This window comes from Myotis yumanensis, unplaced genomic scaffold, assembly GCF_028538775.1.
Source record: "Myotis yumanensis isolate MYYU_CA2020_CCGP unplaced genomic scaffold, mMyoYum1.0.hap1 SCAF_23, whole genome shotgun sequence".
In the NCBI taxonomy this organism is placed as follows: Eukaryota; Metazoa; Chordata; class Mammalia; order Chiroptera; family Vespertilionidae; genus Myotis; species Myotis yumanensis.
This window is the reverse complement of record NW_027223774.1, coordinates 2,914,877-2,930,331: the sequence shown is the minus strand read 5'-3', so window position 1 is coordinate 2,930,331 and position 15,455 is coordinate 2,914,877. Positions and strand designations below refer to the sequence as shown.

The 15,455-nt window shown below is 65.4% G+C and overlaps 2 protein-coding genes across 5 annotated transcripts in view; both read left to right on the top strand.

Moving 5' to 3' along the window:
• NAT14 (N-acetyltransferase 14 (putative)) overlaps positions 1-15,192 on the top strand; it is a 39,587-nt gene extending 24,395 nt beyond the window's left edge. The window contains exons 1-3 of one of the 4 annotated variants that reach the window (XM_070401811.1): positions 11,915-11,975; positions 12,557-12,661; positions 13,429-15,192. In XM_070401811.1, coding sequence (XP_070257912.1) covers positions 12,590-12,661; positions 13,429-13,977 — 621 coding nt within the window. In that variant the 5' untranslated portion in view covers positions 11,915-11,975; positions 12,557-12,589 and the 3' untranslated portion in view covers positions 13,978-15,192. Of the gene's footprint in view, positions 1-11,914; positions 11,976-12,025; positions 12,142-12,194; positions 12,259-12,556; positions 12,662-13,428 lie in introns of those variants that run through there. The other 3 variants (XM_070401812.1, XM_070401810.1, XM_070401813.1) reach the window with 3 other exon arrangements.
• ZNF628 (zinc finger protein 628) lies at positions 5,072-11,540 on the top strand. Its single transcript, XM_070402141.1, is given in 3 exon segments — positions 5,072-5,233; positions 8,289-9,556; positions 9,558-11,540. Coding segments are annotated over 2 exon segments (3,147 nt in total). The 5' UTR covers positions 5,072-5,233; positions 8,289-8,293; the 3' UTR covers positions 11,442-11,540.
• Positions 15,193-15,455: the final 263 nt, after the last annotated feature.

Here is a 15,455-nt window from a genome sequence, read left to right as displayed (position 1 = left end):
GAGGTGGGAAGCTGTGGTGCAGGCTGGGAGGGAGGGGGGAGGAAGGCTGGGGTGCAAGCTGGGAGGGAGGGGATGGGAGGCTGGGGTGCAGGCCCGGGGGGTGGGAGGCTGGGGTGCCGGCTGGGAGGGAAGGGGGTGGGAGGTTGGGGTGCAGGCTAGGTGGAGGGGGCGGTGGGAGGCTCTGGTTCCGTGTCTGGGGAGGCAGAGAATGGCTGGGGTGGCAGGAGGTGGGGCTGCCCCGGGGCTAGAATAATAGTGGGGTCCTCATTAAAAAAAACAAACCCAACAACATATCTTTATTGACATCAGAGGGGAAGGGAGAGGGAGAGAGAGAAACATCAATGATGAGAGAATCATGGATCGGCTGCTTCCTGCACGCCCCACACCGGGGACCAGGCTTGCAACCCGGGCAGGTGCCCTGACGGAGAATTAAACGGTGACCTCCTGGTTCATAGGTCGCCGCTCAACCACTGAGCCACCTGCCGGGCGGGAATGGGTTCTCTTGTCTCTGGGTGGGCTGGCCCAGTGTGTGGCGGGCGGGCAGCTGTCTGCTGTTGCTCTGAGAGGTGTCAGGGGTGTGAGCCTGTGGCTGCTGTAGCGCCCCTGGGGGCTCAGCGCTCGCTCACTCCCTCTCAGCTCTCAGGTCCGCAGCCCGGGGTCGGTCTCACGGGCTGAAATCCAGGTGCTTTTCTGGAGGCGCCCAGGGGAGAACGCGTGCCCCTGCTTCTTCCGGCTTCTAGAGGCGCCCCCTTCCATGGCTCATGGCCCTTCCTGCATCTTTTTTTTTTAAATCTATTTTTATTGATTTCAGAGAGGAAGGGAGAGGGAGAGAGAGAGAGACATCAGTGATGAGAGAAGCACTGATCGGCTGCCTCTGCATGCCTCCCACGGGGACCGAGCCTGCAACCCGGGCGTGTGAGCCTCGCCGTGGGCTTCCCTGTCCCTCTGACCCACCTCTCACCATCGCCGGCTTCCCGGCCCCTCTCAACGCCCGCTTCACGTTTCTGTCTCTCTGTCTCAGGCAGGTAGTGTCTGTGTGGTGTGTGTGTGTGTCTGTGTGTGCGTAGTGTCTATGTGTCTGTGTGGTGTGTATGGTGTGTGTGTGCGTGGTGTCTGTGTGTGTGGTGTGAGTGTGTGGTATGTATGGGGTGTGTGTGTGGTGTGTGTGTGGTCCTACTGGTCGCAGGCCCAGAAGGGAAGGTCCGGTTCCCTTGGCAACGGGCTGGGGGAGTGGACTGGTCTCTGGAGGACGGGGGGTCAGGCCTGGGGACAGGCAAGGGGTTGACGCCCGGGGCTCAGGGTGGGCTCCCATCCGCCAGCAGGAGCCAAGGGCAACATCCACTGGGCAGCTCCGTGCCCTGCCCGGCCTGGCCTGGAACACGCCCAGGGCCCCGGGGCTGCAGGCCCTGACCTGCCTGGGACGCCCCGCCAGGGGGGCGCCAACACCCCGGCTGGCGCTGGGAGGGCCCCTCCTACCTGGGGTGGTGAAGGATCACCACCGCTGGGCCGCCCCACCTTGTGTCTGTGTGCACCTGCCCTTGTGGGTGGTGGGAGGTATTCGCAGGCTCCTTCCCGTGTCCCAGTCATTCAACCAACATTCACAGAGCACCTACTGTGTGCGGAGGCTGAGGGTGCAGCCCTGAGCAAGAGAAGTCCCATCATTCCCTGGGAGGGAGTCCTCGCACAAGAAAATCCCAGCAGGGGATGGGCTGTGGAGGGGCTAAGACTGCACACAGTAGGTCGGCGGTGGGTGGGGGAGGGGTGCTGCTTCAGGTAGAAAAGCCCTCTCTGAGGAGGTGTCGCTTGTTCTGCAAGCAGAGCAGGAGAGGTGGCAGCCAGGAGCCCCCCAGGCAGAGGGCACGTGGGTGCAAAGGTCCTGAGGCAGCCTTGACTGGAGTGAGAGACAGAGCCATGCGAAAAGGTGAGGGCAGAGAAGTGAACAGGGGCCAGACCCGTAGGGCTTTGTAGACCAGGTAGGAGTTGGGTTATGAGAGCCAGAGTGAAGGGGAGCCGTGGGGGTGTGGGGCAGAGATAGTGGCCCAGAGAGGGCCCTGCCCCTGGCCTCCTTGATAGGCCTCCCTGCACCTGGGATGAGAGACCCCACCCCTCCATCCCTTTCCAATCTGGGGAAGGGGAAGCCCAGGTGTCAGGACCAGCTGGCTGCCCAGACCAGGCTTGTCCCTCCCGCCTCCACCCTGCTTCATGCCGCGTCTCTTGCCCAGTGCCGCACAGACTTCGTTTTGTGAAAATGTGCAGATGGCCGATTCCTGTTGTCCCCAACGCAGAACGCAGAGGGGCCAGCCCTGTCGGATTTGTTTCCCAGCTTTTCTCCCCGCACAGAATGCCGCTGTGTTTGGAGATAAGGTCTTTAAAGAGGCAGTTACGCCCTGGCCAGTTTGGCTCAGTGGATAGAGTGTCAGTCTGGGAACTGGAAGGTCCCAGGTTCGATTCCAGGTCAGGAGGGCACGTGCCCGGGTTGTGGGCTCGATCCCCAGTGGGGGACTTGCAGGAGGCAGCCTATCCATGATTCTCTCTCATCATGGATGTTTCTCTCTCTCTCTCTCTCCCTCTTCCTTCCTCTCTGAAATCAATAAAAATATATTTTAAAAAATAAAGAGGCAGTTAAGGGGAAATGAGGTTGTTAGGGTGGGACCTGGTCCAGTCTGCCTGCCATCCTTATAATATAAGAAGAGATTAGAGACCTGCCCGGCACTGCTCAGTGGTCGGAGCATCAGCCCGGCACCCAAGGGTCTCGGGTTCGATTCCTGGTCAAGGGCACGCACCTGGGTTGCAGGTGTGATCTCGCCCCCGGTCAGGGCCCAACCCTTGGAGCTGGTCGATCCCAGAAGCTGGGACACATCGCCGGCGCAGTGCAGGGCTGGCTGGGAGACCTGGCCTAACGAGGGCCTAACGAGGGCGGGTGCTGAGGCCCTGCCTCTCCCGCCTGCCCCATAGCACCTGGCTGGGCTCCGTTCATACTGCAGGGCCCCGGTGGGGTGGCCCGAGGCAAGGGGTGGGTGTGGGCTCTGTACCTCTGGGGAGAGGCCCGAGGCCAGAGCCCACTGAGCAGCACAGTCCACATCCACAGGGGTGTGGGCTCCTCCCTCCATCTGGAAGCCAAGGGTAGGGGCGCGGGGCCTGGTGCATTTGGCAGCCCCAGATGTCGGTGGGGTCAGACCCCAGGGGCCGGGGGTCTACCTCTGGGCTCCTCCTCTGGTGCCTGCCTCTCCCCTTCACCCTCAGTAGCTCAGGTGTCCCTCCCAGGGCCTCCAGCAGCCTCCCTCCTGGCGGGGGAGGTAGGAGCTGAAGGGAAAGGAAGGTCTGGGCTGAGCTGGCAGCCAAGGGATTTACAGGCACGAATCCACAGGGACTTGGAAAGGCCACGCGGGAACCAAATCCGCTCAGGTGGGGACCGATTGCAGCCGGCCCGGGGGCCTCGGGGAACGGCAGAGGGGGCTGAGAAAATGCATCCATGCAGCAGGGTACCGAGGCTTCTGCTCGGGGCCCTGGCTGGTCGTTGAGGACACTTGGGTGGCAAAGACAGAGGAGTCCCCTGAGCATGTGAGGGGACCCCCACCTGGCATCATAGGAGTGGAGAAGGGATGGGCTAGGGGTAGGAGGGCCTTGGGGTCTAAGGGACAGCGTGTGGCCGGGCCCTCTGGCTGAGGGGAAGGCCGGGGAGCAGTGGCTGTCATCAGGGGCCACGCGGCCACGGCTGGCGACAGCTGTCAGAAGGTGTGGGGCAGGGGCCCTGACCGGTGTGGCTCAGTGGATAGAGCGTCGGCCTGCGGACTGAAAGGTCCCAGGTTCGATTCCGGTCAAGGGCATGTACCTGGGTTGCGGGCACATCCCCAGTGGGGGGTGTGCAAGAGGCAGCTGGTCGATGCTTCTCTCTCATCGATGTTTCTAACTCTCTATCCCTCTCCTTTCCTCTCCGTAAAAAATCAATAAAATATAAAAGATGTGGGGCAGAGGAGCCAGATGGATAGGGGGCGCTATGGGCCGTTTTGAGCGGAGGCCAGGGGTGCTGCTGACCACCATACAACGCACAGAATGCCACTTCGTTTGGAGATAAGGTCTTTATCTCCTCGGCAAGGGCTGGTCAAGCCCGAATGTCACTATCGCCCTGGTCGAGAGACCCTGTTGCAGTGGTTCTCAACCTTCCTCATGCCGCGACCCTTTAATACAGTTCCTCATGTTGTGGTGACCCCCAACCATAAAATTATTTTCGTGGCTACCTCATCACTGTAATTTTGCTACTGTTTGTCGTCACGTAAATATCTGACATGCAGGATGTATTTTCAATTGTTACAAATGGAACATAATGAAAGCATAGTGATGAATCACAAAAACAATATGGAATTATATATGTGTTTTCCGATGGTCTTAGGCGACCCCTGTGAAAGGGTCGTTCGACCCCCAAAGGGGCCGCGACCCACAGGTTGAGAACCGCCGCCCTGTTGCATGACCTGCTGAAAAGTCCGTGTGGCTGGAAGCCGAGGCCGGCGGGGGCCGAGCGGGGAAAGCAGGGAGAAGGCTGGGACTCGGACCCGGTGCCTGGGCAGCCCCTGCTCCGCAGGGCGCGGGTTCCCGCACAACCGCACGCGCGTCCACAGCAGGAGGCCGGAACCTTGAACTCGCGTGACCCCCGCGGATGGCAATCCCTGCGCTGGTCTCAGGTCCGGGAAAAGGAGCCCTAGGGCCTGGGCGTGGCGATCAGGCCACGAGTGACCACACTCCGGGGGGGGCGAGGCCTGCCCGATCCACACCGCGGAGGAGGGTCTCCGTCCCAGAGAGAAGGAGTCAATATTGATAAAGGGGGGCGTCTGATGCTGCACCCAGACCCTGCTTGTCCCGGCCTTGGGCTGACCCCCCACCAACCACTGCCAAGACGCCTCGGGCGGGTTCGGAGAAGAACTACAACTCCCAGGATGCCTCGCGCTCTGGAAGCCCGGGGAAGCGCCGCCAAGGCCAGAAGCCAATGGGAGGGGCGAGGATGAGGCTTCGGTGCACGTGGCGTCGTGACGCACCGACGGCGACGTCGGGGTTTGTGTGCGCGAGTGGCCGCCGATAAAGGTTGGGTGCCTCGCGCCGGGGGCCGTTGGGAGGGCGCGCGCCCCCGCCCCCCTCCCCGGCCCCCACTCCTGCACCGCCGCCGCCGGGGCTCCGCCTTCCCGTCGGCCCCCGCGGGAGGTCTCTGGGTCTCCGCTCGTTCCCCGGGTCCGGACCGCAGGTGAGAGACCGGAGGGGTGGGGTGGGGGGAGGGACCGGAGGGCGGAGACGTTGGGGAAGCGGCGAGCGTGAAACCGGAAGGGATGCTTTAAAGGGAAGGGCGCTACTTCACCTCCGACTTTTATCGGCAGGGCCGGCTCCGCCCTCTTAAAGGGCAAGGGGCTGCTTTTAAAGGGGGCCGGGCTTCCTGCTTTCACCACCCCCCTCTCCCCCCAAGAAAGGATTATCAGAGGCCGGTGACAGTGGCGCAGACATTTACAGGAAAAGCTTGTGCATCCAGGTGGCTTCAAAGCATCCCCTAGTTTTGCTCAACAAAGATGGAGATTGGGGTGCAGTAGGAGCACCCTCTTAAAGGGGAAGTCGGGCGTGGTCCAGCCTTTTGCAAGGGTCGCTCTTTATTGGATAAGATAGGTCTTGGCCCTTCCCGAGCTGGATGCCTCTCGTTTAAGGCAGGCCGGGCCTTCTGAGCGGCACGTGCAACTGTCCCTTAAAGGACGCGCTTACATTTTATTTTATTTTTTTAAATATATTTTTATTGACTTCAGAGAGGGAGGGAGAGGGAGAGATAGAGACATCAGTGATGAGAGGGAATCATTGATCGGCTGCCTCCTGCACGCCCCCTACTGGGGAACAAGCCCGCAACCCGGCATGTGCCCTTGACCTGAATCGAACCCGAGACCCTTCAGTCTGCAGGCCGAGTCTCTATCCACTGAGCAACACCAGCTAGGGCGACGAGCTTACTTTTTAAAGGGGACGTTCATCTGTTTAAAGGGAATTTAATGGCCTGTCCAAAGGGGACGCCCGGACTTTGTTCAGTCAGAATACTGAGTTCTCACTCTGTGCTGGGACGCAGCAGCGAATAAGATGCTGCCGGGGTCTAGGGGGCAGGGGTCGGGGGTGCTGCTAAACACCCTACAGTGCACAGTATAACCCCCTGCACCCCCCCCCCCCCCCCCCACACACACACACTGGACGGCCCCAGGCCGCCACAGTGCTGAGGCTGGGAAACCCTGACTATAAAGCAGGTTAGAAGGCGATAAATGCTGTGCAGAAAGCAGGAAGGCCGGTGGAGGTGGGGAGGAGGCCTGCTCGCCAGGTCCGAGGTGGGAAGCTGTGGGTATTGACAGCAGGTTTGAGGTGCTTTGCTGCAAAGGGGGGGGAGAGAAACAGGCTGTAGCTGGAGGGAGAGGTGGTTGAAGGTTTTTTTTTTTTTTTTTGGTTAATTCTCACCTGTGGATATTTTCCCATTGATTTTAGGGAGAGTGGAAGAGAGAGGGAAAGACAGAGAGAAACACGGATGTGAGAGAAACACATCAATCAGTTGCCTTCTGCCCGCCCCTGACCAGGTCCTGGGCCGGGGAGGGGCCTGCAACCAAGTACGTGCCCTTGACTAGAATCGAACCCGGGACCCGTTGATCTGCAGGCCGACGCTCTATCCACTGAGCCAGGCGAGGGCTGAAGGTTTGTGTGTGTGTTTTTTTAAACAAAACAACGCATATTTGTATTGATTTCAGAGAGGAAGGGAGAGTTAGAAACATCAATGATGAGAGAGAATCACCGATCACCTGTCCTCTGGACGCTCCCCACTGGCAATTGAGCCTGCAACCCCGGGTATGTGCCCCGACCGGGAATCGAACTGTGACCTCCTGGTTCATAGGTCGACGCTCAACCGTTGAGCCACACAAGCTGGGCAAGGGGTGAAGGTTTTAAAAGATGAGACACAGCCCGGCCGGTGTGGCTCAGTGGTTGAGCATCCGCCTATGAACCAGGAGGTCACGGTTGGATTCCAGGTCAGGGCACGTGCCTGGGTTTCAGACTTGATCTCTAGTTGGGGGGAGGGGGACATGCAGGAGGTAGCCGATCGATAATTCTCTCCCATCATTGATGTTTCTATCCCTCTCTCCCTCTCCTTCCTCTCTGAAATCAGAATATCTATTTTTGAAAAAGATGAGGGACGGCTGTGGTGACACTGATGGGAGGGCCCTGCCATGAGGAACGTGGGATTCAGGGTCGCTGGGCCCAGAGGCAAGTGGGGGGAGCAGATAGTGCGGGTTCCCCAGCCTCAGCCCCTCTGGCATTGGACCCCATCACTCCGCCGTGGGCCCTGGCCGGGGCGCTGTGGGGTGCACTGCAGCACCCTGGCCTCCCCCTCTATCTGCCGGGAGCGCCTGTCCCTCCCGTCCACACCCTCACAACAGACCCGTCTCCAGGCATTGCCATGTCCCCTGGGCCAGGGCCCGTGGAGGGGGGGTCTCAGTCGCCCATGGAGAACCCTGGGTGCCATGCTTGGAGCGTGGGAACTTCTCTCCCGATTCTTTCCTTTTCCCAATGCCGAGGCCCATGGCCGGGTCCCCTGGTGAGAGCAGGAGGGGAACGGAGAGGTTTGAGGGGGAGAGAAACGTGCAAACGTGCAGGTGTCAGCTGGGGGGGCGGGGGGGGCAAATGGACCCGAGGGATGCAGACTAGCAGTCCCGGCGGGTGGGGAGGAGCCCAGCAGTCCAAGGGCAGGATTGCAAGGAGCCCGCAGCCCCTATGCTGGGAAGGGCAGGGAGGCCTCGGGTGGGGGCGGAGGCACAGAGCCTGCAGGGCAGTGGATGGGAGAGCTCGTGGGGTTGAGGGAATTTGTGCCCGGGCACCACCAGGGCGTGTGCTGAGCGGGTGGGCGGTGGTGGAGAGGGGGGAGCGCACAGGGGCTTCAGCTGCAGCAGAGGTTTGAGGGCCCTGCAGTGTTGGGGGGGGGGGCAGGAAAGGAGTCCTTTCAGGGAGAAGGACCAAGGGTCTGAAGCCAGGGTGCTGGGGAGACCCTGGCCTTTAAGGACACTGAGCACAGCCCTGCAGGCCAGGCCCAGCCTCCGGAGATGGCTGACCTAAGGCTGGGGACCCCCTGGGCCCAATCTGCCGGAAGTTGAGGACCGGAAGTCTTGCTTCCTGGGGCAGACGCGGAGGTGGGGCCGGGGTGGGAGGTGCCCTGCCTCGGAGGGGGCAGCACAGGTTGGAGTGGAGAGGTCTCCGGGTGGAGGGGCACCGCCCTCCCCTGACCCAGAATTCCCCCCCAGGTGTGATGGTCGGCTCCCACGCTGACATGGCGCCGGCCTCCACCGCCGAGGGCACCGGGGAGAAGCCGGGCCCCGCCGCCCCGGCCGCGGCCGCCCAGTACGAGTGTGGGGAATGCGGCAAGTCCTTCCGCTGGTCCTCGCGGCTCCTGCACCACCAGCGCACGCACACGGGCGAGCGGCCCTACAAGTGCCCCGACTGCCCCAAGGCCTTCAAGGGCTCGTCAGCCCTGCTCTACCACCAGCGGGGCCACACGGGCGAGCGGCCCTACCAGTGCCCCGACTGCCCCAAGGCCTTCAAGCGCTCGTCGCTGCTGCAGATCCACCGCAGCGTGCACACGGGCCTGCGCGCCTTCACCTGCGGCCAGTGCGGCCTGGCCTTCAAGTGGTCGTCGCACTACCAGTACCACCTGCGCCAGCACACGGGCGAGCGGCCCTACCCGTGCCCCGACTGCCCCAAGGCCTTCAAGAACTCGTCCAGCCTGCGGCGCCACCGCCACGTGCACACGGGCGAGCGGCCCTACTCCTGCGGCGTCTGCGGCAAGAGCTTCACCCAGAGCACCAACCTGCGGCAGCACCAGCGCGTGCACACGGGCGAGCGGCCCTTCCGCTGCCCGCTGTGCCCCAAGACCTTCACGCACTCCTCCAACCTGCAGCTGCACCAGCGCACCCACGGGGCCGCCCCTGCCGCCGCCGCGCCCGCCCCCGCGCCCCCACCGGCCAAGGTCTTCCCGGACACCTACCTGCAGCCGCCCCTGCACGCCCCCAGCCCGCCTGCGGCCCCGCCGCCCGCGCCCCCGCCCGTGGTCCCCGAGCTCTTCCTGGCCGCGGCCGAAACCACGGTGGAGCTGGTGTACCGCTGCGACGGCTGCGAGCTGGGCTTCGGCAGCGAGGACCTGCTGCTGGAGCACCAGCCCTGCCCGGGGCCCGAGGCGGCGCCCGCCCCCCCGGACGCACCCCCAGAGACGCCCAAGGCGGTCCCATCGGCGGCAGCCCCGCAACCGCAGCCCCCTCCCGCTGCCGCCGCCCCCAGCTTCGCCTGCCTGCCCTGTGGGAAGTCCTTCCGGACCGTGGCCGGGCTCTCCCGCCACCAGCACAGCCACGGGGTGGCGGGCGGCCAGGCGTTCCGCTGCGGCAGCTGCGACGGCGCCTTCCCGCAGCTGGCCAGCCTCCTGGCGCACCAGCAGTGCCACGTGGAGGAGGCGGCGGCGGGGCGCCCGCCCCCCCAGGCCGAGGCCGCCGAGGTCACCTGCCCGCAGGAGCCGCTGGCCCCCCGCCACGCCCGCCCCGCAGCCCCCAGCCCCGGCGCCCGCACCCACGTCCGCCTCCGCGTCCACCGAGCGGCCCTACAAGTGTGCCGAGTGCGGCAAGGCCTTCAAGGGCTCCTCGGGGCTGCGCTACCACCTCCGGGACCACACGGGCGAGCGGCCCTACCAGTGCGGCGAGTGCGGCAAGGCCTTCAAGCGCTCCTCGCTGCTGGCCATCCACCAGCGCGTGCACACGGGGCTGCGCGCCTTCACCTGCGGCCAGTGCGGCCTCACCTTCAAGTGGTCCTCGCACTACCAGTACCACCTGCGGCTGCACACGGGCGAGCGGCCCTACGCGTGTGGGGAGTGTGGCAAGGCCTTCCGCAACACCTCGTGCCTGCGGCGCCACCGCCACGTGCACACGGGCGAGCGGCCGCACTCCTGCGGCGTCTGCGGCAAGAGCTTCGCGCAGACCTCCAACCTGCGGCAGCACCAGCGCGTGCACACGGGCGAGCGGCCCTTCCGCTGCCCGCTGTGCCCCAAGACCTTCACGCACTCCTCCAACCTGCTGCTGCACCAGCGCACCCACTCGGCCGAGCGCCCCTTCTCCTGCCCCATCTGCAGCCGCAGCTTCGTCATGGCCGCCTACCTGCAGCGGCACCTGAGGACGCACGCCCCGGCCGCCCCCGCCGCCCCCGCCGCCGGCCCCCCAGCCCCTGCCCCTCTGGCTGCTGCGCCAGCCCCACCGGCCACCCAAGATGTCCACGTGCTCCCCCACCTCCAGGCCACACTCTCCCTGGAGGTGGCAGGGGGTCCGGGCCAGGCCCCGCCCCTGGGCCCGGCAGCCCCCAACTCCCAGACGTTCCTCCTGGTGCAGACCGCCCAGGGCCTGCAGCTCATCCCCAGCAGTGTGCAGCCCCCCACGCCCCCGCCCCCGCCCCCACCCCCCAAGCTCATTCTGTTGCCCTCCTCCAGTTCGGGGGCTGGGGGTGGCCAGGCACGACAGGGCCTGCGGGCAGTGGGCAAGGCCGGGCAGGGGCCTGGAGTAGTCTGGCTGCCCGGCCCTGGGGGGCTGGGGGTGCAGGGAGGGGGCAACGTGGGGGCTAATGGGGCAGGGCAGAGCCTCCTCATCTTGCAGAATGTGGGCGGTGGGGAGGGAGGGCCGCCGGAAGTGAGTGGGGTCCAGCTCCAGCCCCTGCGGCCAGCCCCGGAAGTGACCACCGTCCAGCTCCAGCCGGCCCCGGAAGTGACCACCGTCCAGCTCCAGCCCGCACAGGAGGTGACCACGGTGCAGCTCCAGCCGGCACAGGAGGTGACCACGGTCCAGCTGCAGCCGGTGGCGGGCCAGCTGCCTAATCCCAGTGGTGGAGCCGTGACCACGGAGGCCCCCAACCTGCTGGTGGTCCAGAGTGGGGCAGCCGAGGACTTGCTGGCGGGCCCGGGGCCCGGGGACCCGGGCGAGGGCGAGGCCGCGGCGGGTGTGGTGCAGGATGTGCTCTTTGAGACGCTGCAGACGGACGAGGGCTTGCAGAGCGTCCTGGTGCTGAGCGGGGCGGACGGCGAGCAGACCCAGCTGTGTGTGCAGGAGGTGGAGACCCTCCCCTCGGGGCTGGCCGAGCCGCCGGCTCCCGGGCCTCCGGGCCAGAAACTGCTCATCATCCGCAGCGCCCCGGCCACGGAGCTGCTGGAGAACAGCGGCGTCGGGGGCGGGGCGACCACGCTGCAGCTGCTGGCCCCGCCGCCGCCCAGCCCGGCCTCGGCCCCCGCGGGCATCCCCGCGGCTCCCGCCTCCCAGATGGTACAGGTGGTCCCCTCGGGGGCCGCGCCGGGGGGCATGGCCGCGCAGGGCCTACCCTCCATCCAGATCGTCCAGACTCTGCCCGCGGTCCAGCTGGTGCACACGTTTTAAGTACAACCACTGGCCCTCTTCCCGCCTCTCACACCGACCCCGTCACGCTGCCTGGGCTGGGCCGGGGCAGGAGAGCTAATAAAGACCAGAGTCTCCTCGCCTGCGCTTTGTTTTATTGGGGCGGGGGGGTGGGGGGCGGTTATGTCATGGCCATAGCCACCGCCTGGGAGCCTGGAGGCATATTGCCGCTCGTAGGTGACTTGCGAGCTCTGTTTACCCATAAAAGGCTGCAGTGTCCCTAGAATGGGGCAGGGTGGGCTCTAGAATCCGGGTCCACCTGGCCGTCACCCACACCTCCCCTCTCTGAGCAGTGGGTGGAGGATGCTTGTCCCAAGGGCACTGAGCACGGTGGGCGGGGACGGAGGGCCCTAGGGTGGGCGAGTCTGGGAGCCAGTGAGCTCGGGAGGGTGACGCAGCCCATCGGGCTAGAGCCCAGGGACCAATGAGCATCGATCCACTCCCATCCGCGCCCCTACACCACGCGTAGGTTGCTTAGCAACCCGGGAGAGAGCGTGCGAACCCCCTCCACGGCCGGTAGGTACCGCTCCCCGCCGGTGTCCGCCCCCATCGCCCTACGGGTCCCGTTCTCCATCGCTCCTTCTCCCCCGACCCCATCCCGGCGGAGGCTGTGCGCCCGGCCTTAGCCCTTCCGCTGCTCACACTTGCCGGGGAGCTTGGCAACGGTTGCTAAGGCCTTTAGGTACTGCTCCGCCCCCAATGTGCGCGAGTCTGACGTCACTTCCGCCAGCGAACCCCCTTCTCGACCCTGCACCCCTACACCTTAAAGGATCAGAGCGACTCGCGGGGGTGTTTGCAGGTCCTCGTCCTGCGGCGACTGGGGGAGGGGCGCTGGGGCGTGGGGAGCGCGGTCCTCGCCCGGGCAGCGGGCGCGGGTTCGCTGACCCCCCTCAGGGCAGTCCCGCAGCCCAGGAGGGAGCCCGGTGTTGGCGTCCACGTGGCGTGTCATTTGGGGGGAGATCGCTGAGCACCACGGCCCCTGGGTGGGGGGTGCAGGATGCTGGGAGATCGGACCTCGCTTGGGGGTCCCCCGAGTGTCCTCATTCGGGGCGCTTGGGGACCAGAGGGCCTTCCTGATGCTGACTTGTTCTCACCAGGTGCGCGCCTGCTCCCCGGGGCGCGGGGCTGCCATGGCCCCCGGCCACCTGTCGGTGCGGGAGATGAGGGAGGATGAGAAGGCGCTGGTGCTGGAGATGCTGAAGGTGAGGGCGGCTGAGCCCCAGCCCCAGCCCCAGCCCCAGCCCCAGAGAGGCGCGCTCCTCCTGAGGCGCTTCTGGCCCGGCCCCCTCTGCAGCGGTTCTCAACCTGTGGGTCGCGACCATCGGAAAACACATATAGCATATCAGATATTTACATGACGATTCATAACAGTAGCAACGTTACAGTTATGAAGTAGCAACGAAAATAATTCTATGGTTGGGTCACAACACGAGGAACTGTATTAAAGGGTCACGGTATTAGGAAGGTTGAGAACCACTGCTAGCGCCTCCCTTCCCTTGGGGTCCGAAGGTTTTAACACCCAGGCTGTGGGGGACTCCACCTCCCACCTCACACTCTTCCGAGCAGTCACAGCGGCCTCAGCCCTGTACACCCTGCTCCTCTCTGGCTTCCAGAGCATGTGGGGTTTCTGGCCCGGGACCGCGTCCACTTGTCCTGTTCTGGCCTCGGCCTTCCCGGTGCCTCCTGCTTGTCCCTCCCCTGAAGGAGATGTCCCCAGCTCATCCCCTCGCTCACTCACGCCAAGCCCAGTGTGCCAGATGTGGTGCTGGTGGGTGCCTAGAGCAGGTGGTCCTACTGTGTGCGTGACCACCTACTGTGCGCGGGCTCCCCACACGCCTTCCCTTCCCCTTTGGACTCCCCCCAGACCCCTCCTGGCTAGGGCCCCTCTCTCCTAGTCCCCGGTGTCCACAGGGGCCCTGGTGTCATGGAAGGCCAGGCCCCTGGCTCTGACTAGCCTTCCCACCCACAGGCTGGTGTGAAGGACACGGAGAACCGAGTGGCCCTGCACGCCCTGACACGGCCGCCCACCCTGCTGCTCCTGGCGGCGGCCAGCAGCGGCCTGCGCTTCGTCCTGGCCTCCTTTGCTCTGGCCCTCCTCCTGCCCGTGCTCCTGGCCGTGGTGGCCCTGAAGCTGGGCCTGCGGGCCCGGTGGGGCTCGCTGCCTCCGCCCGGCGGCCTAGGGGGGCCCTGGGTGGCAGTGCGTGGCTCAGGGGATGTGTGCGGGGTCCTGGCCCTGGCTCCGGGCTCCCACACTGGGGACGGGGCCCGGGTCACCCGCCTCTCCGTCTCCCGCTGGCACCGCCGCCAAGGTGTGGGCAGGCGGCTGCTGGCCTTTGCAGAGTCCCGGGCACGTGCCTGGGCCGGGGGCGTGGGGGAGCCCCGAGCCCGCCTCGTGGTCCCCGTGGCTGTGGCGGCCTGGGGCGTGGCAGGGATGCTGGAGGGCTGTGGCTACCAGGCAGAGGGGGGCTGGGGCTGCATGGGCTACACACTGGTGAGGGAGTTCAGCAAGGACCTGTGACTCCAACCTGAGCACCTACTGTGTGCGTGACCACCTACTGTGCGCGGGCACATCCCCATCCTCCCTGTGCGAATCCCCAGCCCACCCAGGGCCCAGGGACTCAGGCCTGCCGAGGCTGAGACACACCAGCCACCGCAGGCTGAGGCCCATGTGTGGTGTGTGAACTTCTCAGAGAGGGCGGCCTGCCCCGCCTCCGGCCTCCCTCTGCGCTGAGAAACCTCCCGCCTGTCTCTCGCTGCAGGTCTGTACCTCCCGAGCTCCCGGCCTGGGAGCGACTGCATCCCAGGAGGAGAGGGGGCTGAACAAGTTTGACGCCCAAGGGTCAGGATTCGGGACAAGGGCCTCCCACATAGGGCCAAGGCCCCTGCGTACGGGGTGGGGTTTGATGCCTGTGCAGGAAGGGGGTGAGTCTGGAGCCAGGCACTGAGCAGAGCCTTGTAGGGGAGCTGTCTCCTGGAGAGGCCGCGAGGAGGAGGAGGAGGCGGACACAGCGCACGCAGCCCGGCGCCCGCCCCGGGAAGGTGGGAGCCCAGGGCCGCCAGACCCATCTGGTTTTTTACACCCGGTTGTTAATAAAGCCTGAAACCGCTGCGGCCGGCTCCCTCTCTCTGATGCCTTTTCCAGTCTGTCTCCGCAGCCCCTTCCGTCTGGCTCCTCCTTCCTGAGTTGACATTAATTGTCGGCGGGGGTGCTGGCCTGGGAGAAGGGGAGGTGATGAGCTCACAGGGGCCTGCTCCTAGCCAGCCGGCTGACTCACGCTCCCCATTACCCAAGTTTTCCGCCTCCCGCCGCCTGCTGCGGGGTGTGAGTGTGTGTGAGTGCGGCCGCCTCCCCGCCCAGGCCTCGACCTTCCTCCCCTCCGTCTGCCACCCACTACCCTGCTCCTCTGGACGAGGGGACATAGAGGCTCCACCGCTTCCCCCTGCGATGGGGGCTGTGCATCCCGGCGAAGTGGGAAGGGTGTCTCAGGCTCCTCTCCCGGCCCAGGAAGTCCCTCCTGGAGTCTGGCTGGAAGCCCTCTTGCTGCTGAACCGTGACTCCCAAGCCCAGCAAACCCCTGTGAATCCAGCCTCCGGCCCCTCCGCCAGGGTCTCCCCACGCTTCCCTGGCTAGAGAGGAGAGCAGGCAGACGGGTGGGCGCCCTGCCCACGCGGCCTCCACGTGCGCCCCGTCCGGCCGGCCGTCCCTTCCCTGCAGCCAGCCGGCCCCTGATCATCCCTGCGCCCTCCCGGGAGCTGGTGGCTGTGTGGGTGTTTGCAGCTGGACACCCTCCCTCCCGCCCCGCAACCCCCCTCCTCCCCAGGCCGCGGCCGCGGCCAGCCCCCTCCCCGCCCCCTCCTGTCCCCTGCTGCCTCCTCGGCAGCCTCTCTTGCTCCTGGCAAAGCATCCGGCTCCTGCCTGCTCCTCCCGGGTCCAGGGCGCCTCCGCGGGCGCGTCCCCGTCCCGTCCTCCCGTGGCCGCGGCCCTCCCCTCGCAGC